Source organism: Cololabis saira, chromosome 18 (assembly GCF_033807715.1).
Source record: "Cololabis saira isolate AMF1-May2022 chromosome 18, fColSai1.1, whole genome shotgun sequence".
Taxonomy (NCBI): Eukaryota; Metazoa; Chordata; class Actinopteri; order Beloniformes; family Belonidae; genus Cololabis; species Cololabis saira.
Window position 1 is genome coordinate 35,696,752 of NC_084604.1, and position 22,291 is coordinate 35,719,042.

Genomic DNA, 22,291 nt, shown 5'->3' on the forward strand with positions numbered 1-22,291 from the left:
TGTCGCTGACGCTCGCTCGCATGGGACACGCTTTGTGTACGCAGCCGCTGCTCTTCTGCCGGAGCGAGGCTTTGTTCCCTCCCCTGCTACACGTCATTCAGGCAGCCAATCAGCACAGAGCCTCATTATCATAGCCCCGCCCCTTAGAATCCCTCATAGAGAAGAAGGTTACAAGCAGTAAAAAAAAGAGACATGGCCCAGAGTCTGAATTTCTAATTTATGTAGAAAAAACAAGTTTTTGATTGTTTAAGACATTCAAGGCCTGTTTAAAATATACATTAAATGCCATAATAGGTCCCCTTTAAATTGTCATTAGCTTTGTAAGTCTATGACAGCATTCACTCACTTTTACAGTTGACCAGCTGGTCTGAATCAGAGGGTGTCATTAGTAAAGCATTTTTTTCTTACATCCCTCAGATAAAATTAAATCAAGAACCATCATTCATCTATAGTGATAAAATCACATGAACAAGGCATGACAGTGGGACAGTGTTCAAACATTATGACATTGACTTCCTGTTTGTTTACTATGGTTTTACTGAGCAGGAAGCTGAAATCCAACAAAAAATATATAACTTTATTTCTCTTTATTAACAATACAATGACAAAAACTGGTGAAAAATGTTAGAGTAAAATATAAAAATATTACAAAACAAGTTACTAATGTGTCAATAGAAGCAGAACCATTTTTAAAAAGCGAATATAAAACTGAACTTATTAGAATTACACCTTCAGATTTCTTTCTCTCAGAACAAAAGATTAAACACATTTCTATCACTGTTTTTTTCTAACATGTTTGTGCCATCTGAATGCCTCACTCATCATACACACATTTTATCCAATCTAAATACAATTGTGACTTCCTAAACTATCTGATCTGGCAAAAGCTGCCCCACACTGATCCCATTTCTACGGCTTCTCTCCAGTGTGAACACGTTGATGACTTCTTAAATTACCCAATTTAGTAAAAGCTGCCCCACATTGACCACATTTGTACGGCTTCTTTCCAGTGTGAACACATTGGTGAGTTCTTAAAGTACTCAATTGATTAAAAGCTGCCCCACACTGATCACATTTGTAAGGCTTCTCTCCAGTGTGAACACGTTGGTGACTTCTTAAATTACCCAATTTAGTAAAAGCTGCCCCACATTGACCACATTTGTACGGCTTCTCTCCAGTGTGAACACGTTGGTGACTTCTTAAAGTACTCAATTGATTAAAAGCTGCCCCACACTGATCACATTTGTAAGGCTTCTCTCCAGTGTGAACACGTTGGTGACTTCTTAAATTACCCGATGCAGCAAAAGCTGCCCCACACTGATCACATTTGTACGGCTTCTCTCCAGTGTGAACACGTTGGTGACTTCTAAAATGACCCGCTTCAGAAAAAGCTGCCCCACACTGATCACATTTGTAAGGCTTCTCTCCAGTGTGAACACGTTGGTGACTTCTTAAAGGACCCGATTCAGTAAAAGCCGCCCCACACTGATCACATTTGTACGGCTTCTCTCCAGTGTGAACACGTTTGTGACTTCTTAAAGCACCTGATCTACTAAAAGCTGCCCCACACTGATCACATTTGTACGGCTTCTCTCCAGTGTGAACACGTTGGTGACTTCTCAAATTACCCGATTTAGTAAAAGCTGCCCCACATTGATCACATCTGTACGGCTTCTCTCCACTGTGAACACGTTGGTGCTTCGTTAAATCATCTGATTTTGCAAAAGCCGCCCCACACTGATCACATTTGTACGGCTTCTCTCCAGTGTGAATACGTTGGTGAGTTCTTAAAGTACCCGATTCAGTAAAAGCTGCCCCACACTGATCACATCTGTACGGCTTCTCTCCAGTGTGAATACGTCTGTGTTTCGTTAAAGTACCTGATTGAGTAAAAGCTGCCCCACACTGATCACACTTGTATGGCCTCTCTCCAGTGTGAATACGTTGGTGACTTCTTAAATTACTCGATTGATTAAAAGCTGCCCCACACTGATCACATTTGTACGCCTTCTCTCCAGTGTGAATAAGTTGGTGACTACTTAAATGACCCGATTCAGCAAAAGCTGCCCCACACTGATCACATTTGTACGGCTTCTCTCCAGTGTGAACACGTTGGTGACTTCTAAAATGACCCGCTTCAGAAAAAGCTGCCCCACACTGATCACATTTGTACGGCTTCTCTCCAGTGTGAATACGTTGGTGAGTTCTTAAAGTACGCGATTCAGCAAAAGCTGCCCCACACTGATCACATTTGTACGGCTTCTCTCCAGTGTGAATCCTCTTATGGCTCTTCAGGGTTGATGAAGTGGTGAGGACTTTCTCACACTGATCACAGGGGTAGTAACCTGTGGGCCTCTCTTTGCCTTTACGTTTCTGTAAAGAAAGAAAGAGACTTAGATCCTGTTGTCGGTTGACCTGTCAAAAGTTTATTCAGTTGTATTTCAATTCAATTTTATTTAATTTTATTTATATAGCGTCTTATACAACAGATGTTGTCTCTAGACGCTTTCCAGAGATCCAGAACATGAACATAAACATAAACATAAACATAAACCCCCGAGCAATTATTATATAAACATTGGCAGGTAAAAACTCCCATAGTGGGAAAAAAGCCTATTAAGTATTCAATAGCTTCATATCATGGTGTTTCCAGTGAAACAATGAATTCTTATTTTCTAGGGCTCATATTAACCATGTCCTGTCACAACTAGTTCTTTACAGACAAAAACATTAAAATAAAAACATCTCGGTAGGTCAGAACAAAAGTGTAAGTGGTGAAAGCTGCGGAAACACCCGAAAGCTATCGTTTTGTGGCTTTTTAGAGGATTTCTTGTTCATAATTCAGACATTCAGCTGCAGTTGGATTTACAGTGGTCTGTCTGGAAAGAGACTGGGCAGTGGCATCCAGTAATTCTTGGTAAGTTTTTAAACTGTCAGGATTTGGCACAGTAACAGCGATGTTAACACTGTAACAGACAGACTGTTTCAATTCAATTTGGTCATCAACAGATACAACAGTTTCAGGTGTAGGCCAAGTATTGGAGGTTTGCATAAAAAAGCTGGGGCATTGATCCATCTGTTAGGGAGGAAAGTATCTGACAGGGATAAGCCTCTTGTAACATCATCAGCACGATAATTTTCTGAATGTATGTGTCTCTAATCTTGACTGACTGTGAGGCTTTTGATTTCGGATACTCTTGCTCCTAAATAGACTTTGAAGACACAATATTCTGATTGAAACCAGTGGAGCACAGTGGTAGAGGCAGTCAAAAGTGTAAGTTCAGACTGGTAAAGTGAATTCTGTACTGATTAGGCACCAGTTAGTGGAGCATGTAACTCCAGTATGGGTACTGATAGCTGTTGTTTGGGTGAAACGTGTGAACAAGCAAGAATCAAACTTAGCTTGATGTGACCTTTGACATCCTTAGATCTGACATATGCAACAACACTATACTGTATGTAGGGCTGCAACTAGGGATGTCACGATTACTTGTTTTCACTATTAACCGCGATTTTAAACGGCACGATTAATTATTCGTGAAGACTCCTAAACATCGTCACTTTCCAAAGATTACGCCGGGACCCGGAACCATAGACAGATCAGCGCAACTCGCACGGAACGAAAATAAAGTTACACAAGCGGAGGCGGAGCAGCTGAAGTGAAGCATGGATGAAGAGTTATTCCCCCCAAAAAGCGGATAAAATCAGCTGTGTGGGATTATTATGGGTACAGCAAAAATGAGGAAGGGGTTATCAGTGTGTAAACATTGCCGAAATAAATCCATTTATTTAATAAAAATCCCCGGCCCGCGGGGGACGGGCTGGGAGCGGGCTCGGACGCGAGGCTGCGCTCCGTCGCGGGCTCTGTTGATGGATTGTACCGTAGACCAGGGGTTCTTAACCTTTCTGACATTGGGGCCCAATTTTTCCAGTACAGAGTGGCCCGGGGCCCATTAAATATTAAAATTGTATAGCTGGGGTATTCAACTAAAACTTTAAGAGGTCCATTTAGAGAAGATTTACTCAAGCGAAGGTCCAGAACATCATAATATATATATATATATATATATATATATATATATATATGTGTATATATGTATGTATGTATATATATATATATATATATATATATATATATATATATATATATATATATATATATATATTATGTGTGTGTATATATTCACATATATTCATATTCATATATTATATTTAACACTTAACATGTGTAACTTGAATTACACATATTTTTTTCTCTTAAAAATAAAATTGATTTTATCTTATTTTTCAAATGCTATCTTATTTTATTTCTCTACCAGCAGTTTGAATTTCCCCTTTTCTTTGTTAATTGTCTCAACACATTTTTATAATAAATGAATATAAACACATCTTAACAATTGAACAGTTTTGCAGTTTGTCTTTCTTCCCCATAATCGTATGCCCCCACTTTCTGTCGTTCAGTGAGAGAACTGAGCTCTAATTTCTCCTGCCAGGACTTTAAATCTGGGCTGGATGGTGTCAGGTTCTCATACACATGAGAAGGTGCTCATATTTAGTTTTAATTATGTTCATTGTGGAGAAAGCTGCCTCACAGCTGTATCTGGACTCAAACATGGGTGTTTTAAGATTTTATTTATTTAAGATATTAAATTAATCAGTTGTCAGGACTCAGCGTGTCGGGCTTCATCCGAGCCTGATCAGCTGCGACGGGGACGAGCCCGCAGGTCTCCGCGCTGCAGCCCAGTCACTTTCCGATGCTTTTGCAACAACAGTCCAGTCCAGCAGACACTTCACCCCACGCATCTACCATCCTTCAGCAGTAACGACGGAACCCGCCGCCGCCCGAGCGGCAGCGGGTTCCGCGGCCGCGGGGACGCGTCGGCTCCCGCTCAGTCGGGCGGTTCCTCCGGCTCTCCGGCCCGCCTCTGCGGAGCCGCCGCCGGGCAATCACTGGCAAATCACGCCCCCCTTCCCCCTTCTCATGGTGGCTTCAAGCCTGAATTATGGTTCCGCGTAAATCGACGCAGAGCCTACGCCGTAGAATCCCTGATCCTGGTGGATCTTAACGAACTCTGTGCAAAATAAATGATTTTTTCTGTAAATACACACCATTTCTCTTACTATTACACGTACTAGCTGAGTGTCTTCTTCTCCTCATTTGGTCGGGAGTTGCTATGCAGTCCCGCGGCCCACACGTACAAAACTGAATTTTTTTGGCGGCCCACTAGATGGCGCTCGCGGCCCAAGTGTGGGCCGCGGCCCTATGGTTAAGAATCACTGCCGTAGACCACTGCTGCTTCTGTTTTACATCCATTATTAAATAAATGGATGTAATAATAAAAGAGTCTGCTAACTTAACCGCCGTCTTCAACGCTCCGTTGTTTAAAAAACGGCTCTTCCGTGTTTATTCTGCTTTGGTTGTTCAGTAACACCGTCCCCAGCCCCGCCCCCAGTCCTTGACGTAAGCACGTAGCTGACATTCCTGCACTTTAACCTGAACTGAAAGGACTTGAAGCAAGTCTTCTGCAGGTGGCTCCTGTCCTGCAGGCTTTCACCACTTTTTTTGTTCCAAAAGGAAATACATAGCTAGCTTGTATTTAATTTCAGATGTGGTCTTGTTTATTTTCACTGTTACAGTATTATTTATGTTTCAGAGGGCAGCTATAAGTCAAAAGCTAGTTAGATGTTTTTTCCTGTTTAAAAATTATCTTCTCAGGTCCAAAAGAAATGTTCAGAAACATTTTTGTAATACAGTTTACAGTTTGCATGTAGCATTTGAAACGTTATTACCCAAAAGGGAAATCCTGCTGTGGATGATTAACACAGAAGTGATTTTTGTTTAATTCCAATGGTATTATTGTCATTAATGTTGTACTTTTTGGTTACTTTTCTTTGTTGCTAATATTTGGCATGGAAAATAAATGACATTTAAAGATCTCCAAGGAGTGTTCATGTGATTTTACACATTCATAGTGTGAAATTAATTAATACATAATAATCGTGATAATCGTTAAATCGTGATTATTTCTCTGACAATAATCGTACCAAGAAAATCTGTCATCGTGACATCCCTAGCTGCAACTAACGATTATTTTAATAAATCGATTACTCTGTCGATTCGATTAATCGATGAATCAGATAAAAAAAAAAAAAGCATTACATTCCAACCATTCAAAAACAGAACTGACAGTGCAAATTCACAGTGCAGATAATCTTCAGAAAGTTCACAAACAGGTTGCTCCTTGAACATCCCTGAGCTTTTAAAGTATTGATTAAAAAAAAACTAAATGGACTAACACAGAAAACATACACATGTATGCTTTACATCTGCCAAATATATAAAAAATAAAGTGCACAAAAGAGGTTGTTTAAAAGGGACCTGAGCTGTCAGAACAATAAAATAAATAAACAATAAATAAATTATAAAAAATAAAGAAAAATACAAATCAGAAACAGGATTTGTTTGAACATTACAATTTGTTCTCTCACTGCCTTCACTCAAAAAACTAAGGATCTTACCAAGACGTTTTCTTATTTCTAACCTAAAAATGCCATTACACCTGATAACACACATCACTTAAAGGTTAGGTGTTTTTCCCACGTGTTTCAATTGAACTTTCATTTGTGTCAAGCACATTTTAAGTTCTAGTTAAGTTTTAAGTTAAAGTCTTTATGAGATTTGGCAGTGTTCAAAATAAAATTATGAGACCTACTGTATTGGAGCACATTAGGCACCAGTGCTGCTTGTTTTATCCATGAATGACTACAGACCTAAAATTGAAAACTACCCAGTTAGCTTTATTACGTTTTTATTTTTCTGACATTTTCTGCATTTTCTTTTAGTTAAAACTGTAGCAGGAACAGATGTTTAGAGGAACCTATGTATGTACCAGGTTAGAGGGGGAACATATAGGAGAACGGACCACAAGAATATAGAGTGGATTCAAAATAAAAGTGAATCACTGAGCTACACGTGTCTCCCATCTGGGCCATTGCAGACTGCCTGAGCACAGCATTTTACTAAAACCAAACATATCTTTTCGTTTCTGAGCCGCATTCATTCATCTGCCGTCAAGGCTGAAATCGGAGCGCACATGAACATTTAGGAGCGGCTGATTTGACCACGTAAGCACGAATGCAGGCTGGCTGGACCGCAACAGCAACAGACCTCTAAACATAGGCTTGCCACTCATCCCTTGAAATGCGGAATTGTTACTTAATTGGGAATTAAAAGTTGCGTTCCGTATTGGTTCAATACGGAACGCAGTTTTTTCTGTATTTCACAATTGTCCCATGCACGTCTGTCACACACGCACACACATGAACAACGAACTAACAATAATGAACAAAATAAAGGACAGGATATATTAAAGACAGCAACATGTGTTGGTGCGCTCTCTGCCTGCCCTGCAGATGGCCCGTCCCTTCGCGCTCCGTTGCCTAGTTAAGCTTAAATTATGGTTCCGCGTTAAATGGACGCAGAGCCTACGCCGTAGGGTACGCGGCGACGCGCAACGTACGGCGTAGGCTCTGCATTGGTCTAACGCGGTCCATAAATCAGCCTTTACCTCTCACTGCTGCTCACTGCACCGACACACGCGGCTTTAAACAAAAAAAAAAAAAAAAAAAAAAAAGAAGTTAAGATGTCTACAGAGGCTCCAGACACCCCACCTCGTCCTAAAGAGGAAACAGACACCCCACCTCGTCCTAAAAGAGGAAACAGACACCCCACCTCGTCCTAAAAGAGGAAACAGACACCCCACCTCGTCCTAAAAGAGGAAACAGACACCCCACCCCGTCCTAAAAGAGGAAACAGACACCCCACCCCGTCCTAAAAGAGGAAACAGATACCCCACCTCGTCCTAAAGAGGAAACAGACACCCCACCCCGTCCTAAAAGAGGAAACAGACACCCCACCTCGTCCTAAAAGAGGAAACAGACACCCCACCTCGTCCTAAAAGAGGAAACAGACACCCCACCCCGTCCTAAAAGAGGAAACAGACACCCCACCCCGTCCTAAAAGAGGAAACAGATACCCCACCTCGTCCTAAAGAGGAAACAGACACCCCACCTCGTCCTAAAAGAGGAAACGGACACCCCACCTCGCCCTAAAGAGGAAACAGACACCCCACCTCGTCCTAAAGAGGAAACAGACACCCCACCTCGTCCTAAAAGAGGAAACGGACACCCCACCTCGTCCTAAAGAGGAAACAGACACCCCACCTCGTCCTAAAAGAGGAAACGGACACCCCACCTCGTCCTAAAGAGGAAACGGACACCCCACCTCGTCCTAAAGGAGGAAACAGACACCCCACCTCGTCCTAAAAGAGGAAACGGACACCCCACCTCGTCCTAAAGAGGAAACAGACACCCCACCTCGTCCTAAAAGAGGAAACAGACACCCCACCTCGTCCTAAAAGAGGAAACAGACACCCCACCTCGTCCTAAAAGAGGAAACAGACACCCCACCCCGTCCTAAAAGAGGAAACAGACACCCCACCTCGTCCTAAAGAGGAAACAGACACCCCACCATGTCCTCAAAGAGGAAACAGACACCCCACCTCGTCCTAAAGAGGAAACAGACACCCCACCTCGTCCTAAAAGAGGAAACAGACACCCCACCTCGTCCTTAAGAGGAAACAGACACCCCACCTCGTCCTAAAAGAGGAAACAGACACCCCACCTCGTCCTAAAGAGGAAACAGACACCCCACCTCGTCCTAAAGAGGAAACAGACACCCCACCTCGTCCTAAAAGAGGAAACAGACACCCCACCTCGTCCTAAAAGAGGGAACGGACACCCCACCTCGTCCTAAAAGAGGAAACAGACACCCCACCTCGTCCTAAAAGAGGAAACAGACACCCCACCTCGTCCTAAAGAGGAAACAGACACCCCACCTCGTCCTAAAGAGGAAACAGACACCCCACCTCGTCCTAAAAGAGGAAGCAGACACCCCACCTCGTCCTAAAAGAGGCTCCAGACACCCCACCTCGTCCTAAAGAGGAAACAGACACCCCACCTCATCCTAAAAGAGGAAACAGACACCCCACCTCGTCCTAAAAGAGGCTCCAGACACCCCACCTCGTCCTAAAGAGGAAACAGACACCCCACCTCGCCCTAAAAGAGGCTCCAGACACCCCACCTCGTCCTAAAGAGGAAACAGACACCCCACCTCATCCTAAAAGAGGAAACAGACACCCCACCTCGTCCTAAAAGAGGAAACGGACACCCCACCCCGTCCTAAAAGAGGAAACAGACACCCCACCTCGCCCTAAAAGAGGAAACGGACACCCCACCTCGTCCTAAAAGAGGAAACAGAGACCCCACCTCGTCCTAAAAGAGGAAACAGACACCCCACCTCGTCCTAAAAGAGGAAACAGAGACCCCACCTCGTCCTAAAAGAGGAAACAGACACCCCACCTCGTCCTTAAGAGGAAACAGACACCCCACCTCGTCCTAAAAGAGGAAACAGAGACCCCACCTCGTCCTAAAAGAGGAAACAGACACCCCACCCCGTCCTAAGAGGAAACAGACACCCCACCTCGTCCTAAAAGAGGAAACAGAGACCCCACCTCGTCCTAAAAGAGGAAACAGACACCCCACCTCGTCCTAAAAGAGGAAACAGAGACCCCACCTCGTCCTAAAAGAGGAAACAGACACCCCACCTCGTCCTTAAGAGGAAACAGACACCCCACCTCGTCCTAAAAGAGGAAACAGACACCCCACCTCGTCCTAAAAGAGGAAACAGACACCCCACCTCGTCCTAAAGAGGAAACAGACACCCCACCTCGTCCTAAAAGAGGAAACAGACACCCCACCTCGTCCTAAAAGAGGAAACAGACACCCCACCTCGTCCTAAAAGAGGAAACAGACACCCCACCTCGTCCTTAAGAGGAAACAGACACCCCACCTCGTCCTAAAAGAGGAAACAGACACCCCACCTCGTCCTAAAAGAGGAAGCAGACACCCCACCTCGTCCTAAAAGAGGAAGCAGACACCCCACCTCGTCCTAAAGAGGAAACAGACACCCCACCTCGTCCTAAAGAGGAAACAGACACCCCACCTCGTCCTAAAAGAGGAAACAGACACCCCACCTCGTCCTAAAAGAGGAAACAGACACCCCACCTCGTCCTAAAAGAGGAAACAGACACCCCACCTCGTCCTAAAAGAGGAAACAGAGACCCCACCTCGTCCTAAAAGAGGAAACAGACACCCCACCTCGTCCTTAAGAGGAAACAGACACCCCACCTCGTCCTAAAAGAGGAAACAGACACCCCACCTCGTCCTAAAAGAGGAAGCAGACACCCCACCTCGTCCTAAAAGAGGAAGCAGACACCCCACCTCGTCCTAAAGAGGAAACAGACACCCCACCTCGTCCTAAAGAGGAAACAGACACCCCACCTCGTCCTAAAAGAGGAAACAGACACCCCACCTCGTCCTAAAAGAGGAAACAGACACCCCACCTCGTCCTAAAAGAGGAAACAGACACCCCACCTCGTCCTAAAAGAGGAAACAGACACCCCACCTCGTCCTAAAGAGGAAACAGACACCCCACCTCGTCCTAAAAGAGGAAACAGACACCCCACCTCGTCCTAAAGAGGAAACAGACACCCCACCTCGTCCTAAAAGAGGAAACAGACACCCCACCTCGTCCTAAAGAGGAAACAGACACCCCACCTCGTCCTAAAAGAGGAAACAGACACCCCACCTCGTCCTAAAAGAGGAAACAGACACCCCACCTCGTCCTAAAAGAGGAAACAGACACCCCACCTCGTCCTAAAAGAGGAAACGGACACCCCACCTCGCCCTAAAAGAGGAAACAGACACCCCACCTCGTCCTAAAGAGGAAGCAGACACCCCACCTCGTCCTAAAGAGGAAACAGACACCCCACCTCGTCCTAAAAGAGGAAACAGACACCCCACCTCGTCCTAAAAGAGGAAACAGACACCCCACCTCATCCTAAAAGAGGAAACGGACACCCCACCTCGTCCTAAAAGAGGAAACAGACACCCCACCTCGTCCTAAAGAGGAAACAGACACCCCACCCCGTCCTAAAGAGGAAACAGACACCCCACCTCGTCCTAAGAGAGGAAACAGACACCCCACCTCGTCCTAAAGAGGAAACAGACACCCCACCCCGTCCTAAAGAGGAAACAGACACCCCACCTCGTCCTAAAAGAGGAAACAGACACCCCACCTCGTCCTAAAGAGGAAACAGACACCCCACCTCGTCCTAAAGAGGAAACAGACACCCCACCTCGTCCTAAAGAGGAAACAGACACCCCACCTCGTCCTAAAAGAGGAAACAGACACCCCACCTCGTCCTAAAAGAGGGAACGGACACCCCACCTCGTCCTAAAAGAGGAAACAGACACCCCACCTCGTCCTAAAAGAGGAAACAGACACCCCACCTCGTCCTAAAGAGGAAACAGACACCCCACCTCGTCCTAAAGAGGAAACAGACACCCCACCTCGTCCTAAAAGAGGAAGCAGACACCCCACCTCGTCCTAAAAGAGGCTCCAGACACCCCACCTCGTCCTAAAGAGGAAACAGACACCCCACCTCATCCTAAAAGAGGAAACAGACACCCCACCTCGTCCTAAAAGAGGCTCCAGACACCCCACCTCGTCCTAAAGAGGAAACAGACACCCCACCTCGCCCTAAAAGAGGCTCCAGACACCCCACCTCGTCCTAAAGAGGAAACAGACACCCCACCTCATCCTAAAAGAGGAAACAGACACCCCACCTCGCCCTAAAAGAGGAAACGGACACCCCACCTCGTCCTAAAAGAGGAAACAGAGACCCCACCTCGTCCTAAAAGAGGAAACAGACACCCCACCTCGTCCTAAAAGAGGAAACAGAGACCCCACCTCGTCCTAAAAGAGGAAACAGACACCCCACCTCGTCCTTAAGAGGAAACAGACACCCCACCTCGTCCTAAAAGAGGAAACAGAGACCCCACCTCGTCCTAAAAGAGGAAACAGACACCCCACCCCGTCCTAAGAGGAAACAGACACCCCACCTCGTCCTAAAAGAGGAAACAGAGACCCCACCTCGTCCTAAAAGAGGAAACAGACACCCCACCTCGTCCTAAAAGAGGAAACAGAGACCCCACCTCGTCCTAAAAGAGGAAACAGACACCCCACCTCGTCCTTAAGAGGAAACAGACACCCCACCTCGTCCTAAAAGAGGAAACAGACACCCCACCTCGTCCTAAAAGAGGAAACAGACACCCCACCTCGTCCTAAAGAGGAAACAGACACCCCACCTCGTCCTAAAAGAGGAAACAGACACCCCACCTCGTCCTAAAAGAGGAAACAGACACCCCACCTCGTCCTAAAAGAGGAAACAGACACCCCACCTCGTCCTTAAGAGGAAACAGACACCCCACCTCGTCCTAAAAGAGGAAACAGACACCCCACCTCGTCCTAAAAGAGGAAGCAGACACCCCACCTCGTCCTAAAAGAGGAAGCAGACACCCCACCTCGTCCTAAAGAGGAAACAGACACCCCACCTCGTCCTAAAGAGGAAACAGACACCCCACCTCGTCCTAAAAGAGGAAACAGACACCCCACCTCGTCCTAAAAGAGGAAACAGACACCCCACCTCGTCCTAAAAGAGGAAACAGACACCCCACCTCGTCCTAAAAGAGGAAACAGAGACCCCACCTCGTCCTAAAAGAGGAAACAGACACCCCACCTCGTCCTTAAGAGGAAACAGACACCCCACCTCGTCCTAAAAGAGGAAACAGACACCCCACCTCGTCCTAAAAGAGGAAGCAGACACCCCACCTCGTCCTAAAAGAGGAAGCAGACACCCCACCTCGTCCTAAAGAGGAAACAGACACCCCACCTCGTCCTAAAGAGGAAACAGACACCCCACCTCGTCCTAAAAGAGGAAACAGACACCCCACCTCGTCCTAAAAGAGGAAACAGACACCCCACCTCGTCCTAAAAGAGGAAACAGACACCCCACCTCGTCCTAAAAGAGGAAACAGACACCCCACCTCGTCCTAAAGAGGAAACAGACACCCCACCTCGTCCTAAAAGAGGAAACAGACACCCCACCTCGTCCTAAAGAGGAAACAGACACCCCACCTCGTCCTAAAAGAGGAAACAGACACCCCACCTCGTCCTAAAGAGGAAACAGACACCCCACCTCGTCCTAAAAGAGGAAACAGACACCCCACCTCGTCCTAAAAGAGGAAACAGACACCCCACCTCGTCCTAAAAGAGGAAACAGACACCCCACCTCGCCCTAAAAGAGGAAACAGACACCCCACCTCGTCCTAAAGAGGAAGCAGACACCCCACCTCGTCCTAAAGAGGAAACAGACACCCCACCTCGTCCTAAAAGAGGAAACAGACACCCCACCTCGTCCTAAAAGAGGAAACAGACACCCCACCTCATCCTAAAAGAGGAAACGGACACCCCACCTCGTCCTAAAAGAGGAAACAGACACCCCACCTCGTCCTAAAGAGGAAACAGACACCCCACCCCGTCCTAAAGAGGAAACAGACACCCCACCTCGTCCTAAGAGAGGAAACAGACACCCCACCTCGTCCTAAAGAGGAAACAGACACCCCACCCCGTCCTAAAGAGGAAACAGACACCCCACCTCGTCCTAAAAGAGGAAACAGACACCCCACCTCGTCCTAAAGAGGAAACAGACACCCCACCTCGTCCTAAAGAGGAAACAGAGGTGTCCCGGAGGTGTGTCAGACAGCATGCTGCAGGAACCTCCACAAACGTAATATAACATCCCAGAGGAGCCAGGCATCTGTTGCACAGTTCTTACCTGAAACATCCCCTGAGCTTGATATGGTGTGATACGGGACATATATTATGGTCTTAATTATTGATCATAATATACAGCTGAAGGTCGGAAAATTAATATATATTGCTAAAATTAATTTGTTTCAGTAAATTAAACTAAAGGTGAAACAAATATATTATTTACCACTACATGCGAAGTGAGATATTTCAAGCCTTTATTTGTTATAATTTTGATGATTATGGCCCACAGCTTATGAAAACCCCCCCCAAAAAAAAAATTTGAATATTTTATGAAATCAATAAAGAATTAAATAATCAAAATTATAACAAATAAAGGCTTAAAGGCTTAGCACAGTTTTGAAAGACAAGGAGCTTCTTGTCTTAGACATTTGTCGTTTTGTCATTTAATTTAGGTGCGGTTCTGTTTAACTGCCCAATGCAGGCAGACTTTGTTTAATTTACAATGATCATGCGCAGGTTCCGGCTGTCTGTACAGTCAGGAAAGTTCAATGCTATTAAAGCATTTTGTTTTTTCATATAAAATATATACATTTTAGACGTTTTGGGGCTGTCCCTTTTTTTTGGTGCTCGTGAAAATTGCTGAAATCGTTCCTTATTTCTATTTCTGAAAGGTGGCAACCATAGGCTGGCCTGCAGCAGCAACAGACCTCTAAACATCAAAGAAGAAACTTATTTATATTCATTTTTAAAGTTAAGATTGAATTGCTCTCCCATTTAAAATATATAACCGGATCTGATTTGATCCCAGGGCGACATGTGGGTGATGTCTTGCCAATGAGCAAACGCTCTCCATGCGTCTCTACACTGAAAAAAATAAGTCTAAGTGCATGTAAATATAACATTTAAATCTGTGATATTAACAATTAAAAATCAAGTTTGTTGCTTTACATGAATACATCTAGTTTTGAACTGAATCTGCATTTATTCAAAAAACAAGACATTGTGCATTTTTTTTCCCTTAACAAGCACACTGATAAATATTGTGCTTGATCTACTTAAAAAAAATAAGTCAACTTTTTGCATGACATTATTATGTAGATCAAGAAAGACTAGTCTTTGTATAAACTACTTAATTTTTTGTATGTAAATAATACATTTTGCAAGTCATTGTGTTAAGTTTACTTTATTTATAGAAATTAAGTTGACTTTAAAAAGAAAAGAAAAGAAAAAAGGAGAAAAAAGAAAAAAGGAAAAAAAATAAGAAAACTAAAAAATTAAGTTGACTTTACCGGCAAATGAATTTTGTACGTACAAAAAATTAAGTAGTTTATACAAAGACTAGTCTTTCTTGATCTACATAAAAATCTCATGCAAAAAGTTGATTTATCTTTTTTAAATAGATCAAGCACAGTATTTGTATCAGTGTACGATTCTGGTTCGGTTCGTCAGCAGGAGACAGACGGACCGAGAACGAGCAGGTTCTGGTTCTGGTTCTGAACACTGACCTGCAGACCAGCAGCTTTAGTCCTGCTGGACTCGGAGTCCTGGTCCTGGTTCTGGTTCTGGTCCTGGTCCATCTCCTGGTTCTGGTCCTGGTCCATCTCCTGGTTCTGGTTCTGGTCAGGGCCGTCCATGGGTACGGCAGCCGCCACACCTTGGCTTCAGGGGAAAATGTAAATTTTTTGTTTTTTTAAATACATTTATGGAATTACTCTGTGTCTATTTGTGTTGATTATTCTATTATTTAATACATATAAAATAACTACAAATGCAAATCAGAACAACATGATGGATTTCACTAGGTATTATCTTTCCCAACACTTGTACCCCCTCATATCTTGAAATGTCCCAGCGTCCCTGACGACAGTGGTCGCTATAAATCTCGTTTTTAGCGCTCTTTGCAGTGTTACTAACTTACAAACTTACAAAAATTAAAAGAAAGCAGGCGACACTGCAATTGTTTTTCAAAGAAAGAATGCCAGTCAAGATATTAACGAGGCTGTCAGCCACTGACGGATTAATTATGCAAGTTCATCTTAAGGTAAGATATCAAATCACCATACCCTCTTATAAATCTGTTTAAGGGAAATTAAGGGATTGTGTGGTCCAGTTTAGGAAAAGTGCTTTTAGCCAGTCTGCATTTTCTATCAGGGCTGCTCGTGAGTGGAACTTACTACCCACTGAGATTAGAAACCAATCAAATTATTCTTCTTTTAAATTTTATCTAAAAAAGTGGTTAATTAGTGGCCAAGGCTGTCAACATTGAATTTTTGTGGGTAATTTTCCTGGCTTGCTGTCCTGCCTGTCATGTTGCCTATTAGTTTGTCTAGTTACACCGTTGCTTTTTGTGCATGGCTTTTTATTCTGTGTTTAGTGCTTTTGTCTTGTTTGTTCTTGGCCTGTTAGTGTGTTACTGTGTCTTGTGTTATTAATGTTGATATTACTGTTGCTGCTTCATGTGGTTTCTGTTTTCGTTTGTAGCAATTGTCTGTTGTTGAGCTTATGTTAACCTGTGTGTGTGTGTGTGTGTGTGTGTGTGTGTATGTATTTTAGCTTAGTTTTTTACCTCTTAATCTTTATTCTGATATAGCCTTTTTATTCAGAAATGTTTTATTGATTGTATCTAATAATTATTTCTTTTAGGTTGACTATTTTTACACCAGTCCAGGGACAGCGGATGCAAAATAGCCTTTTTGGCTAATTCCGGCACATTTTATATTTGTTTAAATGCGTTATTAATGTGCATTGTCCCTGTTATCTAAACCTTTAAATAAATAAATATTTGACTTTTTTTACTCTCTCTCTCTCTTTCTTTCTTTCTTTCTTCTGCTCCCTCCCTTTCCTTTTTGCATTTGGACTTTAACTGTTTTCAGTTAAACTGGGATGTCCCTGTGATATTGTTGCACTGACGTAGTGAATAAAGTGAACATAATGAGTTAAATTGCATTTGTCAGATACGCTTCTGCTCTCTCTGCCGCTTGCTGTCGGTGCCGAAACGGATGTGTATTGCGTTATCAGCACGTAAAGCCTGAATTATGGTTCTGCGTTAAAACGACGGCGTAGCCTACGGCGTAAGGTACGCGGTGACGCGTTCCCTACGCCGTAGGCTCTTTGTTGGTGTAACGCGGAACCATAAATAAGTGTAGTGTTCATAGCAGGATGTGAGTCAGGCTGCGTTTGAAAAAGTTCCAGTTTTCTTGACCACACACATAAGCTACATAGCAGACTTCTGTGATGAGTATCCTGGACATGTTGGTTGATACTGTAGTTCAGTTCTGAGACTAGTAACCTTGCCGTACCTTAGCTTTGACTGAAATGACACTGGCTCTGCTTCTGATCCCGGCCTGTCTGCAAACACGTGGCCTCCACTCGAGCGTTGCTGCTGGAAAATGTGGGATTAAAGTACCAGAGACATCAAATGATCGTAAACCCGTCACAACCAAAATGACAAGTCCATCGGTTTCTCTACAGAGACTCACGGCTCGGTTTCGTGGTTACATCTTCTCTCCTAGACAAACTGAAGCGTCTCTTCTTCTCCAGGTTGACTGGATCAACGTTATTGGTTAAACCGCCACCTACTGTACCAGAGTGAAACATCAGGAGAAATACATCAGCTTACTACGACGGAGTATTAGGGCCAAACTAAGACAAAAAATACAAAATAAAGTCATAATATTTATTTATTTATTTATTTATTGGCTTTGTCTCGAACACAACAAAACCCAATCAAATTAAAAGCATCAGAATAAAAAAATAAAAATAAAAGCAAAACAATTTTAACAGTCTCATTCAAAAGTAAAACACAAATCAAAACAATGTGTTCGAGAGGGAACAGGAGGAAGCAGAACGCTTATTTAGTCCTGTCCCTTCCTCACAATATCATATATAAACTATAAAAATTAAATAAAGTTAAAAGAAAAAAAAAAAAAAAAAATATAACAAAAAATAAATAAATACAACACAAACAACCAATAAGCAATATCCGTAATTATAATCATAATTGAACCGGTCTCCTCAATCAATCATATTACGAGAATAAAGTCGTAATATTAAATATATTATAAATATATAAATAGAACTTCACAAGATGCTCAATATTCCTCATTTTAACACAGGGAGAAGATGCCCTTCCTGTTAGAGTTCTCATACATTATTCTCATAATATTACAACTTTATTCTCATAATATTACAACTTTATTCTCATAATATTACAACTTTATTATCGTAATATTACGACTTTATTCTCATAAATTACGACTTTTTCTCGTAATGTTACGACTTTATTCTCGTAATATTACGACTTTATTCTCATAAATTACGACTTTTTCTCGTAATATTACGACTTTATTCTCGTAATATTACGACTTTATTCTTGTAATATTACGACTTTATTCTCATAAATTACGACTTTATTCTCGTAATGTTACGACTTTATTCTCGTAATATTAAGACTTTATTCTATTATGACTTTATTCTCATAATATTATGACTTTATTCTCGTAATTTCCCTTTTTTTTTGTCTTAGTTTGGCCCTAATACTCCGTCGTAGGTTACAGTCTAACTCAAAGGAAAATAATAGGGGAAGAAAAGAAAAGAAAAATAAGTAAATAAATAAGCAAATAAATAAATAAATAATATAAGATAATCACATTTATATTCCATTGTCTAGCCCTGTCTGTTTAAGAAAGACAAGGAGTGTCCTGTAATAACCCCTCCTTTTCTCACTGCTCCCTAACAACCTTCTAAACTCCATCCAGAGAGGACAGATTCTTGGCAGGTACGTCGTCTAGTTGTTCTCCGGGTCCACGTATCTGAAAGAGAAACACGTTTATGAAGGTTTTCCATCTGGAATATGTTTCCCTTCCTCTCCGTGTGTTGCTGCGATGCGCCTGTTCGTCCAGCAGATGGCGACATTTCCCCGAATCGGCCGCCGACCCGCCGCCCGCTCCCCCCCGGCGACCCCGCAGAGAAAAGAATGGCCAGGGCAGAGACGTTCTGGGTGAGGAGGAGAATATAATGTGAGTTTATTTAAATGTTTTTGTGATTCTGGGCTGATGAGGAGAATATAATGTGAGTTTATTTAAATGTTTGTGTGATTCTGGGCTGATGAGGAGAATGTAATGTGAGTTTATTTAAATGTTTGTGTGATTCTGGGCTGATGAGGAGAATATAATGTGAGTTTATTTAAATGTTTGTGTGATTCTGGGCTGATGAGGAGAAAATAATGTGAGTTTATTTAAATGTTTGTGTGATTCTGGGCTGATGAGGAGAATATAATGTGAGTTTATTTCAATGTTTCTGTCTTTCTGGGCTGATGAGGAGAATATAATGTGAGTTTTGAATGACCCAGGAGGTGGCGGCAGTGCAACTAACTGGATACAAGCTGCCGTAAAACTCCAAAAAGAAGAAGAAAGAAGGAGAATAAAACAGAGAACAAGAAGAAGAAAAAGACGAGACGCTTCAGTTAGTCTGGAATAGACCTTGGCAACCAAGGTGCATTCTGGGACGCGGCAGCCATGCTGAATGCATCGTGAATGTAAACAAACCGCAGTGTGGTAGCACGGAACGCAAAAAAAAAATGTTAAAATGTCGGAAAAGAAGTGGTATTTACCGGGATACCGGGGCGGCAGTAGCTCAGGTGGTAGAGCGGGTCGTCCAATGATCGGAAGGTCGGCGGTTCGAATCCCCCTCTATCCCAGTTTGTTGTCGTAGTGTCCTTGGGCAAGACACCTTACCCACCTTGCCCCGTGTGAATGTGTATGAATGTGTATGAATGTTGGTGGTGGTCAGAGGGGCCGTTAGGCGCGATATGGCAGCCACGCTTCTGTCAGTCTGCCCCAGGGCAGCTGTGGCTACAATGTAGCTTACCACCACCGGAGAGACTGTGTATGAATGAATAATGATTTCTGTAAAGCGCTCTGGGTGCCTAGAAGGGCGCTATATAAATCCAAGTCATTATTATTATTATTACCTTAAACAAGGAAGCCAGGGACCGGTATTTGGAGAAAATTGTTATAATTAACGGTTTGGATCCATACGAATTCCCTGCCAAAGAGTGGAGCTCCGACGCAGATTTACTGCCAACGTTCTGCACAACCGACGTCTTCGTCTACCTTGTTTGTGGTGTGAGCGCCTACACTTCAGAGCAGGTCCGTTGTTATTAGTCGTTGGAGTCTCATGTGCAGTTCACAAATGGATGGGTGCAGGAGCTTGAGATCATAAAGCCGGCAAACAGTGGGAACACGGTTATCCGGTCAAAGGTAAGCTGCGCTCCAATCTAGGAACTGTTAGTGCTTTGTTTGTAGCAGCATGCACACGTGTGCTTTTAACTAGGTGTTACAAAAGTGTAGTTAAGCTATATCAACTAATATTCAGATGTTATACTTTACCGTCATATACATAAATGTCATTTATAGGTCATGTATATACACAGTCCTGCTAGTGAGTGGCCACTACAATGTTTGGTTTCCTGCATAGAATCAGATAATCCTGTTTAATCCAGCAGGAAGATGAAGGTGGTTCAAATCTCCAGACATCCACATCTGTGCATCTGCAGTGTTGCGTTGGTAACAGGGTTAAAGTTAACTGATGCCACCTGGTGGCGGGTTAGTTATTAAAACCTTTTAATAATATGAATGATTTCACTGTTTGATCTCCTCACTTTCCACAGTTGAGCATAAATGGGTCTCAATCTTCAGTTTCATTGTTGCAGTAACTGTTGGACAACAGTGTTTGTTCATGACTGTTTAGGTTGGATGTTTCTGCTGTTCGTGTAATAAATTAGTTATTACCATTTGATTACAATCTAACCATTTCAAATCAGCTTAAATGTCCTGGCAGCATCTCTTGTTCACTTCCCTACACGTGCTGTCAGACTTTCTGTCTGTTGGATTGTGTTTTCTTAAGAGTTTTGTACTTGTTTTGTTCTTCTGATCCTCGGTCACGTTGGCTTTCATCGTGGATGTGATGAGAAAAACAGAAGTAGAAGACGTTGTTCTCCAACTAGAGTTTCAGTGGTTCCATCCAGGTTCCAACGAGGAGAAATTTTCATTTTGTTGTCTCTGATCCAAGCGTTTTAAAAAACTCACAGCCTTTTTTACGAAAACATTTTACCAGTTTATATTTTCAATAACAAATTTGCAATACCAGTGCAGTACCAGTGCAACAAACTTGATGAGTTGTGGACAAACTCATCACCACCTCCGTATCACATGTTTGAACCGCTGGGTGACTGTTTGGGCTGAACTGAGTGCATGAGACTATCAGGAATAAAGATGTGAGATGATCCCAGTTTAGGAGATTTAATACATCGTTAGCATGCAAGTGGGTCAAACATACATCAGGCGCCTCGATGCAGGAGTGACACCGAGTAAAAGCTGCATAGTATTTTTGAAGATCACAAAATGATGAAGACTAAACACTACGATTCTCAAACAAGCCCCGGTGACCCCAGAGCTGAGCTTTCAGAGACAATAAGGCTACTTAATAGCAGCAAATGAAATATAGAGGAGGGTTATCCTTGAACTGTTTTATTGAAACGGTATCATTTAGTACACACACTCTATGGTGTGGTCTATGTCTATGTAAATATGGTGTATGTTCTTGTCCTTGAGAAGTCCCTGTCCTTTGTTGTTGTTGATTCTTGTTGTCTGTGTTTCTATGGGCGCAGCATGGGTTAAAGCCCAACCCGAATTTCCCACACGTGAGTCATAAAGTCTATCTTATCTTAAAACATCCGTCTGCTGCTCTGTACCCAGGCTAAGGCTAATGTTTCCATCAGACACAGCTGATTTGTTGATCTGTGGATCGGACAGAAGCAGGCAGGTCTTCATCGTTTTCATAGTTCACCACATCATCATCTTCATCTTCATCCCTGTTCACCTGTGGAAACAGAAAACAGAGTTCATGGGTCATGAGACAACACTGCTCCTCCCTCCTTGTCTTGTGTCTTCCCGTCTCTTGTGTGACTGCTCTGGTGTTCCTGGTTAGGAGGTGTGTTACCGGGGCAACAGCTGACACACCTGAGCAGTTACCGGGGCAACAGCTGACACACCTGAGCAGTTACCGGGGGAACAGCTGACACACCTGAGCAGCGTCACTGACCATCACACCCTGGATGAAACCAGCTGCCCCCACCAGTTTATCAGTTACCTCCGTGGATCAGAGATCCTCAGACTGAACGTCAATGTTCTTGTAGTTCATGTTTTCACCACAAGAGGGAAATAAAAGATCATATTTACATGATAATGTACCATTCTTAATGGTTCCTATGAAATTGATCTGCAATTATAAACTATTTTATATCAATATCTGAATGAAAACCAGAAAATCATCCATTAATAACATTTATGAAAATTATCAGCTATTAATTGTTATTTAACGTCTTGTTAGTCAACTAAGACCACAATAATGATTGACTCTCTGGTATTTAATTTTATTAACAGAAAACCAAGAAAAATCAGCAACAAATGTTGATGGAAATGAACAAACAGGAAACATTGGATGAACCTGGATATTCCATAGATATTTATATTTTAAAGGTAGATATATATA

At 43.0% G+C, this 22,291-nt stretch overlaps 1 protein-coding gene across 1 annotated transcript; it reads right to left on the reverse strand.

Moving 5' to 3' along the window:
- Positions 1 to 244: 244 nt before the first annotated feature.
- On the reverse strand, positions 245 to 17,271 carry LOC133418389 (zinc finger protein 665-like). Its single transcript, XM_061707031.1, has 3 exons — positions 17,038 to 17,271; positions 15,244 to 15,397; positions 245 to 2,373 (listed from the first exon to the last, which is right to left on the reverse strand). Exons 2-3 carry the CDS (start codon positions 15,370 to 15,372, stop codon positions 910 to 912), a joined length of 1,593 nt encoding a protein of 530 aa, XP_061563015.1. The 5' UTR covers positions 15,373 to 15,397; positions 17,038 to 17,271; the 3' UTR covers positions 245 to 909.
- Positions 17,272 to 22,291: the final 5,020 nt, after the last annotated feature.